Source organism: Pituophis catenifer, unplaced genomic scaffold, assembly GCF_029215685.1.
Source record: "Pituophis catenifer annectens isolate HBS135680 unplaced genomic scaffold, rPitCat1.0.hap2 SCAF_3, whole genome shotgun sequence".
NCBI lineage: Eukaryota > Metazoa > Chordata > Lepidosauria > Squamata > Colubridae > Pituophis > Pituophis catenifer.
Window position 1 is genome coordinate 158618451 of NW_027256883.1, and position 13555 is coordinate 158632005.

Consider the following 13555-nt stretch of genomic DNA (forward strand, 5'->3'; position numbering starts at 1 on the left):
GAGGTGGTAAAGTTCCAATACTTCACGTGATGCCACCGTGACGTGAATTTGATACCCCTGATGTAGACAGTAGTAAACTGCACAAAATATTGGTAGTTAACCATTTTTATGAGACCATTTGAATATTTTCAGAAAGTAAGAAGGTTGGGATAAATCTTTAGAGAGAGCTTAATTGTTAAAACCCTGTCTTAAAGCTAATTCCAATAGTTTATGCCAGTCCCTTATAAAATGATACCAGCTATTCATGCTTCCAGAATCTTCTTACTAAGTGTACTTGCTGGAGCCAAGAGCAAAACATTAGTTCAAGTGAGAACATGGTTTGGCCAGATTCAAACATATATGTCTACCAATGTTTTTTTCAGCAATCTGGTTTAAGTATTATTGTTAGAAAATCAAGAGACAATCTCTCGACAATGTATTGCAAATCACTTACACATGTACGTTCCCCCTAATCCTGTGCTAATCTATGGGTGCCTGTGTATATAAGTGAGCTATGCTCAGACGTTACTCGCTCTGCCAAATTACACAGTGTAGCCTTAGCAACTGCTGCATAGTTTCATTGATCAACATGATGTTCTGTGTTGGGATCTAAGCAGTTCATGCTAGGATCAAGGTGAAACAGAGTTATTCAGATTAAAAGCATGCCCACAATAGGCTTATTTTAAGAATATGGCAACTCATATCCCATGTGAAATGATGAGGTCCAGTTTGACAAAGGACAGCTGTCTAAACTATCTCTTCTCATCCTGAAGCTTTGTAAGGAATATCTGAAGGGATGTGTCTTCCTTTGCTTAGGTGTGGGCCTGTGAAAAAACTATAGCACTAGCTGGTTATGGTGGTGGAGGGGAAGGGGATGTTTAAAGTAATCCCCCCCACCCCCGCAAGCAATGTGCTTCTAAAGTTTTCAAAATTTGTAATGGAAAGACTGGCTGAGTTTGTATATACACTGTATTTACACTTATTGCAGAAGTATTTACACTACGTTTTGTCATTTAATTTGGACACTAAGGCAGTTAACTCTCCAGAGTATGAACAAACCCTGTGTAGGATTTTTTTGTATCTTGGATTTTTGAACAAATTTATCCCTAAATTTGTGGATCTGAAAATTAGAGATGGATAATATTTTAAAGTAATCAGTAACATCTTTTGGAAAGTCAGTCAGACAGTCAGACACACAGACATATATGTGCACGCATGCACACACACAAGCTCACACACAAACGTACAGCGTTCCCAGGAAGTCTAGCTGACTTCATCATTTCTTTTGATATGGAAAGTGTCCTATGCCTTACTTCTGTCACTTGGATGTTGTTTTGCATTCCATCATCAAAGTATAGCTTGCTTCAATCTCTCTTTTGCTTTAAACATCGGCTTTCAAGAATAAAGTAACCTTCTTTAATCCTTAAGGCTTAATATAGACCTGAAGGATGCTAATTCAGGAAAATATATGCCTAGCATTACAGAGTAATTTGTTTGGTGGCTGGGCTATTTTTATGGCTAGAAAGAACTATTTTCTATCTTCGCTTTATTCTGCTATAAACGTAATTATAGCTTGTCTTTTTACCCCATATGTTTTCTCTCTTAATTAAATATTTGGTAACTTCTTTTCCCTTCTTCTTTTTCCTTCTTCTTCTTTTTCCCCTCTAATGAACAATATTTTAAATTATGAAGAATCAGCAGTTTTTATTGTCTTCATATGAGCCAGGCACATAATGGAATTATCTTTGAGAAGCTTCTATTAGATTTTTGTTTAAAATATTCAGAATATTCCTACTTAGCTAAAGTATCACAATATTATGTTTTATTATTTAATTATTTTATGTTTAATTAAATCACTTCACTTTGCCATTTTATAATCTTTTCATTGCAAATTCTCATTTATATTCTGATACATATTTCTGACCCTTCTTTTCCAAGGGGCTGAAACACTGCCTCCTTAAAAAAAGAATTTCCAGAACTATGAATGTTAGTACACCTTTTACAATAGTAATAGTTTTTGAAACTCAAGATCTAAGATCTTTTTTAAAAAAGAAATAAGTATTGTGCATAAACAATTGTTGCTCATTTGAGAAGTTGCTTTATTACGGCGCTGCAAGTTAAAGAAACATAACAATCAAGATAAATTTATGGTATCCATACTGATATATATTCTGCTGTCTGATGTCCATAACATATATAATTCGCTTCTACATTATGTTCAATCAGATTCTCTTTAGCTAGTAGCTGTCAGTGGTCCTAATCCAAATTCCAACAGAAACCATGCCCCGACTGCTTGTCACCTAGAGATTTAAAATTCATAATTCTTTTGTAATAATGATTATCCTTTAGTCAAGAGGTCAAGAGAAAGTTGCTTTGAATGCAGAAGTCTATCCTGGATTACAATCCACCATAACAGGAAACAGTTCTGTGTGGCCTGAGATTCTTTGTAAACAGCCTATGTGAGTCAGAGACCTTGTTGTTAGCGGTCCAAATCACCATATGACATTTGTATAATAGCAACTGTGCATCTGGAAGGTCTTAGAAATTTAACTCTAGGGAACTGGCTGTGTACATGAAGTGGCATCTGTATATGACCCGACTCTCTGATTGTATATGAAAAAACCCCTTGCCAAGAATCTGCAGTCACATACATCTCCTGTTATTGCTTCCTACTTTCCCTTCTAAGGTGGGTTCGGGAGCCCTTCAGATGCATATTGTCATACATGCATTTGAAAGTACAAACAATTAAAGATTTCCCAGACCACCAGCTTTTACGCTCACTAGTGACGACTGCAGAGCATTGCTGCACAACTTGCTCTTTCCTCTCTCTGCCATCATTTAGAAAGTTCTCACAAAGAGTAACTAATGAAGCAGGCAAGATAGAAGTACTTTTGCTGTAGAGAGGCACCTACCTGTGAGAAGGCAAAGTAAGGTAGGCCAAAGAAAAGGCATTACAAAAACATAGCTTATCTTCTGGCATGTAAATAATTCGTCCTAGTTCAATAAGACTCTTCAGCAAGCAATCTGCTTATTCAATCTTTTATAACTGTAAAAAGGTGTAAAAGAGATATTTGATATTCAAAAATCTTCTCTTCATCTTGCTACCACTATAGTTAATTTTAAAATGTATCCACAAATAGGCATTTATTCAGCTACATATATACAGAGAGTTATTTATATGCTTTTTATCTGCAGAGCAGCATTAATGTAGTTTAGCATATAGTACAAAAAACCCCATATTAAAATGCAATATTTAATTATAATGTATAAAAGTAGCCTTCAGTTACAAATACAAACTATAAGTGATAGGATAATTAAAATCAAGGACCAGGGGAAAAAACTTGTCAAATACAGCAATGTTTCAGTAATTGTTTTTTAAAAAATTATCCATTTTACTTATCTTGTTGAAGAGAGAGAGTTCTAAAACATTAATTCCCCTGCTCTGATTCTGAAGATAAACTCAGGGCTGATCAGGATTCATAATTCTACAAAAGATATTAATTCCCAAGTAACCACACAGAGAGACACATTTCCCCTAGATTAATGTAGGCAACCTGATATCATAGACTAAAATCTATGATATCCTAAACTCCTAAAATCCCTCCTGGGTGAACATTATGGAAGTTGTAGTCCAAACTATCTGGAGTTCAGTAAACTACATTCCTCAGGCCAAGGTATCAGAGAGTTTGTGGGAAAATATCTTAAATAAATGTGCTTTTTCCCCCTCACACTGGGTTGTATGAAAGTTCCCCCTTGGAAAAAATCTTTTTTTCCCTTTCCCCTCTCTAGTGAGTCCACTGAGCTCCCCCATTTTGATTGTTTCGCCTAAGAATATCGCTTCTCTTTCCTTCTGTCCTGGCTTGCAATCCTTCCAGTTTGCCCTGGCACCTACTGAATGTTTTCTTTCCCAACAAAAGAAAGACACATCAGACCTTTGGTAGATATAAGCGGTGGTCTTCCTTCTCACTGAAAGCCTCTCATACTTTCTTGGCTTTGAAGTATATGGGAAGCAGTCTGGGTCAGCAAGTGGTTACTGTAGTTGTTCTTTCCTCCGTAATAATTACAGCACATAGATATCATGTCAGAAGTATGGGAAAGTGTGACAGTGCAAGTTTTGGAGCAGAACCAATGGTTTCCTGCTATAGATCGAAAAAATGGTATGTATTCCTCATGTCAATTGGAGTTTATTCATTGATTTAAATCATTTATTTCCTGCTTTCCAGTAATAGAAATCTTAAATACTGTAGGTTTACAATTAAAAGTTACAGTTTAAACAATAAGTTAAAACATTTAACAAAAACATACTTTAAAGTACTATATTTTTTTCCTGTTCAATCTTGTCCAATAGGACTGCCTGGACAAATCCCTGCTATTTTCTTGGCAAAGTTTTTCAGAAATGGTTTGCCATTGCCTCTTTCCTAGGATTGAGAGAGTGACTAGCCCAAGGATACACAGCTAGCTTTGTGCCTAAAATGGGACTAGAACTCAGAGTCTCTTGGTTTCTAATCTGATGTTTTAACCACTCTGCCAAACTGGCTATCTAGACACTACCCTGTTTCCCTGAAAATAAGACATCCCCTGATAATAACCCCTCCCCGAAAATATTTAAATGCAGAGCTGGAAATCAGGAAGACGGCAAGAGGAGCCCCATCTTGCTCCACGCACCCCAAAATAATAAGACCTCCCCAAAAATAAGATCCAGTGCTTATTTCAGGGTTCAAAAAAATTTAAGACAGGGTCTTATTTTCGGGAAAAAACGGTATATAAACAGTGAATAAAGAGAAAATCAAATCAAACAATCAAACAATAGAAACTTAAATCTAAAAGCAGGAATGAAAAATTTAAAATCATAATAGCATTAACACATTATTTAGAGGCTTGGGAGAATTTTTAAAAAGTCTTTGCTTGGTGCCAAAATATACAGTAAGGTCTGGCTAGTATAGGCATCCATCAGGACTCACTACTGTTTTGCAGAAATATTTTATGGAGGTACATTCAAAGGAAGCCTGACTATCAGTTGATAAGTGAGCAGTTTTGGGGTATGGGCTTAGTGCTGTTCTGGAAGCCAGCAGGCAGGTGTAGGGTGTAGGGTGGCTTCGTGCCATAAACATCAGAGAAAGGGTTGTTTTTTTCTCTGCTGCTTCACCGCACAACCCTGCACCACCACCATCATTGCTGGTCAGCTGCTCTTCGGGAGGCTGATCCAGGTCTCAGGACCAGTATAAGGATTTGTTGCGGATTGAAAAAAATTAACCTTCCTTATTGCCCAAAGCAATGGAGCACAGGGGCCAGACCAACACACCATGTCCACACCAACTTTAACTGGCCAAACAGTGATGAGTTAATCCCATGGCCAAAAAAGCATTGGCTGTGACTTCAGCAGAATAGTTGGTAAAGCATGCCAAACTGCACCCACAATAAAACTGCCAATGTTTGTTGCTTTGGTGCAAATAGGAAAATGCCCTGAGTTCCATCCACTGTCAAAATAAAATCTATGAGTGGAACACATTTGCTATACGTTCCTGTTGTCTGTGCTAAATAGCCTGTTTCCTTTTTCTCTCCCAGAGATAAAACTTTCCAGAACCCTCCTCTCCTACTTGTACACCACCCAGAGACCTGTGTTGGGAAATAGCCAGGCAGTGAGGAGGTCTCAAGTATGGAATTAGCCTTGAATTCTTGTGCAACCATAAGAAATCCAGAACTGATCTCCCCCCCCACCCACACCCACCACCCCTAAAGCTTCATAGTCTTGTCTATTTGGTTCCAGGAGAAGGCAAACAGTCTGGGGAGATTCCTGAATAATAAGGAAAATATAATAAAGTAATTAGCTTGAACTCTGCACATATGGATCTGGTTGTCTGTGCCTGACACTCTGTGAGTGTGATGGGCAGTTTCAGAATTTGATAAATAAATATGTGTTTCTTGCATTTGCTCTTCGTGTCCTCAAGGCTTGTATGCTTTCTATCACCTTAATATTCATTGGGGTAATAAGGACCAAAAGCCTTGCACTTCAAGGCCACATTCATGGAGATGCATACATGATCCTGCATATGTTTACATTTTTGTAGCTTCATGCCCACCACGCTCAACTCACCGTTTCTTTTTAAATGCTATTATTAAAAGTATCTCCAGCTTTTAAAAAGTGTTCATACACAACAGAGTCTTTTCGGCAGTGGTGTGTAATAGAAGAGTAACTTAGTGCCAGGGACTGTACTGTATTTTATTTAAAAGGATTTATGAAACAGTGTGTAATTGAGTGAGTAAACTGAATATTTTTGAGCCCCTGAGGGCTGGAGCTTCGTGGTGGTCCTGGGTTTTGGCCCTAACCCCTTCTTTCGTCTCTTCCCACACACTCCTCCTTCTCTTCCTCCTCCTCTTTTATGGCTTAGCTTTGCCACCACCAGCAGCAATCTGTCTGGGGCTAATTGAGCAAATAACAAGGAGATGCTTTCATATTCCCCCCAAAGCAGTGTTCCCAAGGAGAGATGTTGCCAGAAGATATCCGCTATCCATTGGGGGGGGAAACAATTTGTCACTTTATCCAGTACCATGTTGGAGTTTGTTGGAACAGAGTCATTGTTGCCCTTATGTTTGCTCAAATTGCACCGTTATACACAATACTGTAATCCACAAACCGCAGGAGCCCAGATTTTCTGTAAGCTTGTCACACCTACATTTTCCAAGGTGTGGTTCTTCCCACACTCCCTATTAAATAAGTGCCGCATTCTCTAAGCCATTCAGGTGGGAGCTCCTGGGCCCTTTGGGCCAGGCAATCCTGCCTCCCTCACATTCTGATGTGGCTCTGAATCTGTCTGGCAGAGATGCTCTTGGTCTGAAACAGTCATGCCAACAAATTCTGGGACAGTTTTGAAAGTACCTTCTTTAATCCCTCTTTTCTGTGTGGTTTGAATGCATCTGTAGCCCTGCCAATGGCAAATAAAAGACAGCCTGGTCAAAAATTTCTGGGGAGGTGGAGAATTTGTAAATTCCTATCTGGCTCTGAGAACAGAATGAAGCCAGCTGAAGAAGCGTTGCCTCTCAACCAGGGATTGAAAACTGATTCTGGGCCCACTTCCACATAGGGCTAACCCAAGAAAGTTGAACAGTGCTTAGGATTGGAGAGTGTTACCTTCCTTTTATGCTTATGTGATTCTGTACCTGCCAGCAAAAACTGCTTCTCACATCCCAGCTGTGTTACTTGACTGCAGTGATACAGACATGGAAGTTTTTTCAATCGAGTTCTGAAATCAAGTTTTTGACAGAGCTTGGAATATTATATTTGAGACTTTCACTTTATTCTCATCACTGCCACATGTACCACAGTCTCTTTTATGTCAGAGTGGACAAAGCATAATTTTTAAACTTTCCTCTCTCCCTACATTTTCCCCCTTCTCTCTCTCTCTCTCTCTCTCTCTCTCTCTCTCTCTCTCTCTCTCTCTCTCTCTCTCTCTCCCTCCCTCCCTCTCTCTCTCTCTCTTTCTTTATTGCAGCTAAACATGCAAATGAAGTTATTATGGGCACTGAACAGCTGATGGAAATCTGAGTCTGGCAGAACTGAAGGATGGATTTCTGGCAACCTGAACCAATAGCTCAGCTGGAGATTGTGCTACATGAATTTCTCCTGGCATCACTGACGCTGACAGCCACTCCTGCTCCGACTTCTTCTTTACCTCTTAATAAAGAAATATTTACAATGGCATCTGTCTGTCTCTTCCATTTAACTAGTTCCCCGCTCCTCTTCTCATTGACAGGCAGGCTGCTTTGCAGAGGGTGATATGGGTTCCTGTAAATCCAGTGAACGCGTTTTGTTGCCAGCCAAGCTAAGAGCAAGGACCACACAGACTGCGTTCCGCCAAAAGAACAGCTGAGCCAAAGTATCTGCAATGAAAGTGCCAGCTCTCTGAGTACCACTAATTAGAAAAGGAAGGTAGTGCATGTTGATTCAACTTTGCATATGAGGTTAAAAAACATTACATAAGGGGAGAAGAAACAGGGTGCAAAGTGATGAAGGGTCAGAAAAATATTCTCTATCAGTTTGGACTGTGAATATTGTGCTTATCTTTTTCTTGAGCAGAAGTAGTTACCAGCTTCTGTAATTCCAAAAATTATTGTACAAACTATTCTAATCATAAAAAAACTCTTCTGGAAAAGAGAGGAAAAACACGTAGACAATATGCATGTGTAAGCCAACAGTGAGTATTAGATTTTGCCAAAAATGTATAATAAAGGCCTTTTCATTCCATCTTGGGACAAGCACATAACGGCACAGATTACCGTTATCTGATCACCATTAAGTATGTCCTGACCACTAAGACAATTACTAGTAGTAGACAAGTAATTACTTGGAGACATTTACTATTAGCTTTTGCACAGCCTTTCTGAGATCCCCAGGTCAGTTTGGTAGTTCTTGTGACTCTGAAGTCCACTGTATAAAAATATAACTATGCAGTGATGATGTTGAATTTATAATCCAAAACATTTGGGTTGGGAGCCATGTGAGAGAACAGTCTTGATCCAAACTACTTTTATACTATTTTTGGCCAAACTTTCAACACACAGAGTGATTGTTTAGATTTAAAATAGTACATTGGACCACATTTTGCACAGGCATCCTAGTGCAATAATTCTAATATCTGAGTTGTATTTAATATTTTATTCACAATGAAGTTACATTTTATCTTTCGAGTCAATAATAGGTAGATTATAAGAAAATAATGAAAAACAAGAATGAACAATTTAAACCATGCCTGAAGCATGATGAACTAAAGGTTCTTGGAAACACATAGTTTTCTTCCTAAAATGTTTGGCTTGCAGGGATCTTTTAAGTAGGATTCTGAAACACATATCTGCACCTGTAAAGGCCTCCAGCTGTTGACCCAGAGGTATACTGGTTCATTTTCATTAGTTGGTGTGATAAACATCTTCCTCATCTTTTTTCTCCCAGAGGGGAACTTTTTTTTTTTTTGTTTCTTTGTTTCACACAGGAGCTTCAAAATTATAAACCAGCCCTACCCAATCCTTCATAAATGAAAAATAAACCACATTAAAGAACTGGCTTAGACTGGGAAAATGTGATGCAGCAGCTGTCTCAGATGAAAGGTTTCTTAGCTCTCCATGTGTGTATGTGTATACAAATGTAATACATACTTGTGCTAGCCCAAATTAACCTCACAAGCTTCTCTGGTGCCTGGTTTGCATGACATTTATTAAGTGTATAAAAGGGCAAATCTGCTAAATTTCCCAGAAAAAAAAGTTCATCAAATTAAGTTGCATCCCCTTTTCTTTATTCAGTTGAAGGGAAAACCGAGCTCTCCAAAGCATTCTCGTAAAGTGAAGCATTCTCTGAATTTCTCGTAAAGTGAAGTCTATGACTGAAAAAAGAATATTATCACTTGGGGGTCTTGATCTTTACATAACCCAGATGCTATTACAAAACATAAGATTTTAAATTCAGACTAGCATATTGGATGATGCCCTACATATTTCAGTTTGCAAATTAAGACCCTTGTTCAGGCTTCCTTTAATTTATTCCCTTGTAACCCACTTCACACTGGCAAAATGACTTAGGTCTAATCCAGGGGTGAAATGCTCCCGGTTCGGACTGGATCGCCCGATCCGGTAGCGATGGCAGCGGGTGGTTAGGAGAACCGGTAGCAAAAATCCCTGCGCCCTCCCCACCATGCCCAGCTGAGCCGCACGATCATCAGAGGCTTTTTTTTTTAACTTTTAAAATCATTTTTTCTACAATCTCTTCCAATGAAAAAATGCTTTTAAAAGTAAAAAAAAAAAAGCCTCTGATGATTGTGCGGCTCAGCTGGGATCGTCAGAGGTTTTTCAAAGCATTTTTTTCTGCAACCTCTTGGCCGAAGAGGTGGTAAAAAAATGTTTTGAAAAGTCTCTGATGATCCCAGCTGAGTTGCCTGATCGGCAGAGGCTTTTCAAAGCATTAGAAAAAATGCTTTGAAAAGTTAAAAAAAAAAAGTTGGCCATGCCCACCCAGTCACATTACCCCCCCACACACCAAGCCACGCCCACATAACAGCAACAACTTTTACATTTCACCCCTGGTCTAATTCTGTATATTATGTGATTTGATTAGTACATTTACCTTATTCAGCAAACATAATGAAATAACAATGCAAACATCATACAGTGCAAACGTACACTGTTAATTTTGCTAAGAAATGTGTGATTTCAACAGAACTGACACACTCACATGATGCAAGGTGCCCATCATTTATTTGTACAAGTATCTGGACCCAAGTTCAAAATATATACGGAGTAATAAACCTGAAGAAGCAGGGGTGGGCTCTACTTACCTTTACTACCAGTTCGCAACGGGGCCGCGCACGTGCATGCTCTTCTGCGCAAGGTTAGAATTTTCATGACATCAGGGTCAGTGGGCGGAGCCTCCTGCCGGTTTTACTACTGGTTCTATAAAACCGGTGCGAACCAGGGGCAACCCACCACTGTGAAGAAGTGAAGGGGCTGAATCCAGTGTAAGGCCTGTATTTAATTTGTCACCTTTGGATGAATGTTTGGAATATAACTTCAAGAAGAAATTGCAATCCTTGTTGTAATTCCTATTTTCCATGCATTAGGAGGATGGAGAGTAATGACTTCCTCCTTCTGCCTCCACAAGGAAGCTCGCATAGTTTTTATAATGTTTTTCTGTACTGACTTCCCACATCTGAGGAGTCATCCTGTCTTTATGCTCTTGTTTTGTAGTATGATGAAAAGCCATAAAAAGATGGAAGTGTGCAAATGAGAACCAAGGCCCTTAATCCACGCGCTCTATAGCTTGCAAATGGTACTGACTTTTCCTTTTTGTCTTTTATAACCTGCAGGTGTTTGGGGCAAGATAAAAGTAGATTATCAAAGCAAAGATTCATCCTTGATGTAGACATCGTGTGTGGCAGTACTGCAATTATGAAAAATAATTCCGAATGATGTTTTCCCTCAGAAATTACGGGATCATTGCTAGAAATTTAACCCTCAAATGGTCTGATGCTAAGGAAGTATGGGGCATTCTGGACCCTATTCTGAACAAGCATCTTCCTTCATGTCTGTTGCTGTCAGAAAGGCAGTCTTCAGATAGTTTCATTTACTCTGGTATTTATAGAATTCATAAGCCAACTAACTACAGATAAACAATTACTGTACCTCAGAAGCTATATTCTTCAAGCAACCTCTCTCCAGAAATATATATCTACAAGTGAATTATTACATACAAAGAATTCTAGTACTTAAAATTTAAAATTGATCCATAGTTAGGAGTGGGTTGTAAGCATAAGCATATAATTCCCCCCCCCTTTTTTTTGTTCAACTGACACTAGGTTTCATAACTTTTATTTAAAAATCCCATATGTATGTCAAAGTCTTATAATAAATCCAAAACAATAGAAATAAAAATTGAAGACATGACGAGGCATCTGAACCAGCATTGCAAGAATCCCTTCAATTTGATACTTGAAACCCAGTTAAATAAGTTACAAAAAACAGCTTTCCAGGAAAGAAAAAGTTTAATGTAGTTTGTGTATCTTGCTAATTGATAGAAGTCAGTATGGTGGTCAGAGATCTGTCCGCGAACTGGCTGCTTTTGGTGCATATTTAGACATCAATTCATTGATTTTACGAATGTAATCTGATTTTTCTGCACAGCCCTTGCATGTTTCACCCCTGTCGTCTAGATTTCTTTTCAATTCTTTGACTCGGTTTCTTCAGGTCCACAGTACTCAGGTCAATCTGTTTATCATATTTCAGTTCACAGATTAACTATCTTTTTCAGTTTCTCACAAATCTTCTCAACAGGAATATGATGACTTAGAGGTTTTGATACCTCATTAGTTATTTTGGTGGCTGCATCACTGGTTGCTCCAATGAAATAACAAAAACGGGCTTTTTTGCCTCTTTGCAGAATTTCAAAAGTTCTTTTTCAATACTGTTTGGTGTGAACTCAACATTCTTCTCTTGTAGAGCCTGATAGAAAGTTCCCAGGAATGACAAACACTTTGCAGTCTCCCTCTCGCAGAGCATGGCTGTCTCCGGGGAGCAGGATCAAGGCCAGCACCGCCCAGAGCCCATTAGCCGCCTGCATCCTCCTTCCACTGAGCCCAACTCGACTGCTCGCTCGGCTCACACTCGCATATAATTTCCCAATAACTTCAATACATACTTCTCATACATCCCAATTCTCCTGAAGTTTGTGGCAAATAGCAAAAATACCTCATACTTCCTAACAGGCTGCAAAAAAAATGTACACCATCATCTTGGATTGTGCACTTGATAAAAAGCAATTTGGCTCTTCCTGGCATGTGAATTTTTTCTGCTACACCAACAGGAGATAGGAATCGCAGCTTATTAGGAATGTGGGGAACTGCCTTACACAATGAGGGGTCCTTGGTGCTCTCTGAGCTTGCTTGTTTTCTTGCAGACATTTCATTATCCAAACAGTTTCACCAGTACTGATGATGTTACCTAGTTTGGGTGATGAAACAAGCAAGTTCAGAGAGCACCAAAGACCCCTCGTTTCAAACCTGAGCTACAAATATTCTCCTTGATTGGTAACTTAGGCAAGATCTTTTTGTCCATTTAGTTTAATTCTAGATTCATATATAGCTAAGTTGAGGTTTTTTCTATGGTTCATTTGGTGTTGCATTGAACAAGCTGTGGTGGACTTCTTTGCTTAATAACAAACCGCTCCTTGCCTCTTTGAATTATGATTTAGTATTAGATTATCTGTTCTAATAGGTAGGGTTTCTTCAAGCTTTTTTTTTCTCCATAACCTGCTACTTGGTTCTTTTAATTAGCGAGGCCCAGTTTGAAAAGAGCAACCTTTGCTTGCAAAATATGACTTTGGCTATTATCACATCTCTTCTTCATACAGGCTTAATTAATCAGTTTTTCTTTCAAATACATATCTAATTTAAACACATTTTTCTTCTATGTGAACTCCTTACCTCTTGTCCCCATCTGGATAGGGGACTGTACTTTCCATTGAACAACATGTCCAAATCCTGTTACATTTCCTTTTCATCAGGCCAAAACTTCATTGTATTATCCCCTCTAGTTTTCTAAAACACATCTCCAAATGGGATTATCAGGTTGGGGATTGAATAAATGTAACCTACCTCATTTGTTTCGTTCTGTCCTATCCTCCAATCTTCCAGATTTTTTTCTTCCCAAAGACTCATCCTGTAATGTAGTTTTTGTTGGTATCTGGAGAGTCTAATATTTTAATCAGAAAATGGAAAAAAGTAACTTTGCCTAGATTGCTGTATTCTTCCGAATCCCAATAAATTACAATTTATATTGTGTCAGAGCTCTTGGCTGTGTTATATTTTTACAGATTTCTATTTCTGTTAGGCAGTTATGTGGACACCAATATGTCTATGGAATGTCTCAATTTTCCATCTCGAAAAGTTATTTGCTAATTTTAAAAATTGTTCTAAATACAAAGCAACATTTCAATGTAATTTTAAAAATTGATCCATGACAAATCTTGTGCTTTTGGTCTAACCAGGTGTGTGGCCAAAGCTTTGCCAACTACCTCTTTTAATTTTGGTATGGTTAAAGC

The 13555-nt window shown here is 38.5% G+C and overlaps 1 protein-coding gene and 1 pseudogene across 2 annotated transcripts in view; one reads left to right on the forward strand and one right to left on the reverse strand.

Annotated features, from left to right (window-relative positions):
• EIF2B3 (eukaryotic translation initiation factor 2B subunit gamma) overlaps positions 1-7678 on the forward strand; it is a 95495-nt gene extending 87817 nt beyond the window's left edge. For both annotated transcript variants that reach the window (XM_070939602.1, XM_070939601.1), the window contains exon 12: positions 7470-7678. In XM_070939602.1, the coding sequence (XP_070795703.1) occupies positions 7470-7522 (53 nt within the window). In that variant the 3' untranslated portion in view covers positions 7523-7678. The remainder of the gene's footprint in view (positions 1-7469) is intronic.
• A 3871-nt stretch (positions 7679-11549) lies between these two features.
• Positions 11550-12076, reverse strand: LOC139314081 (mesencephalic astrocyte-derived neurotrophic factor pseudogene; annotated as a pseudogene).
• Positions 12077-13555: the final 1479 nt, after the last annotated feature.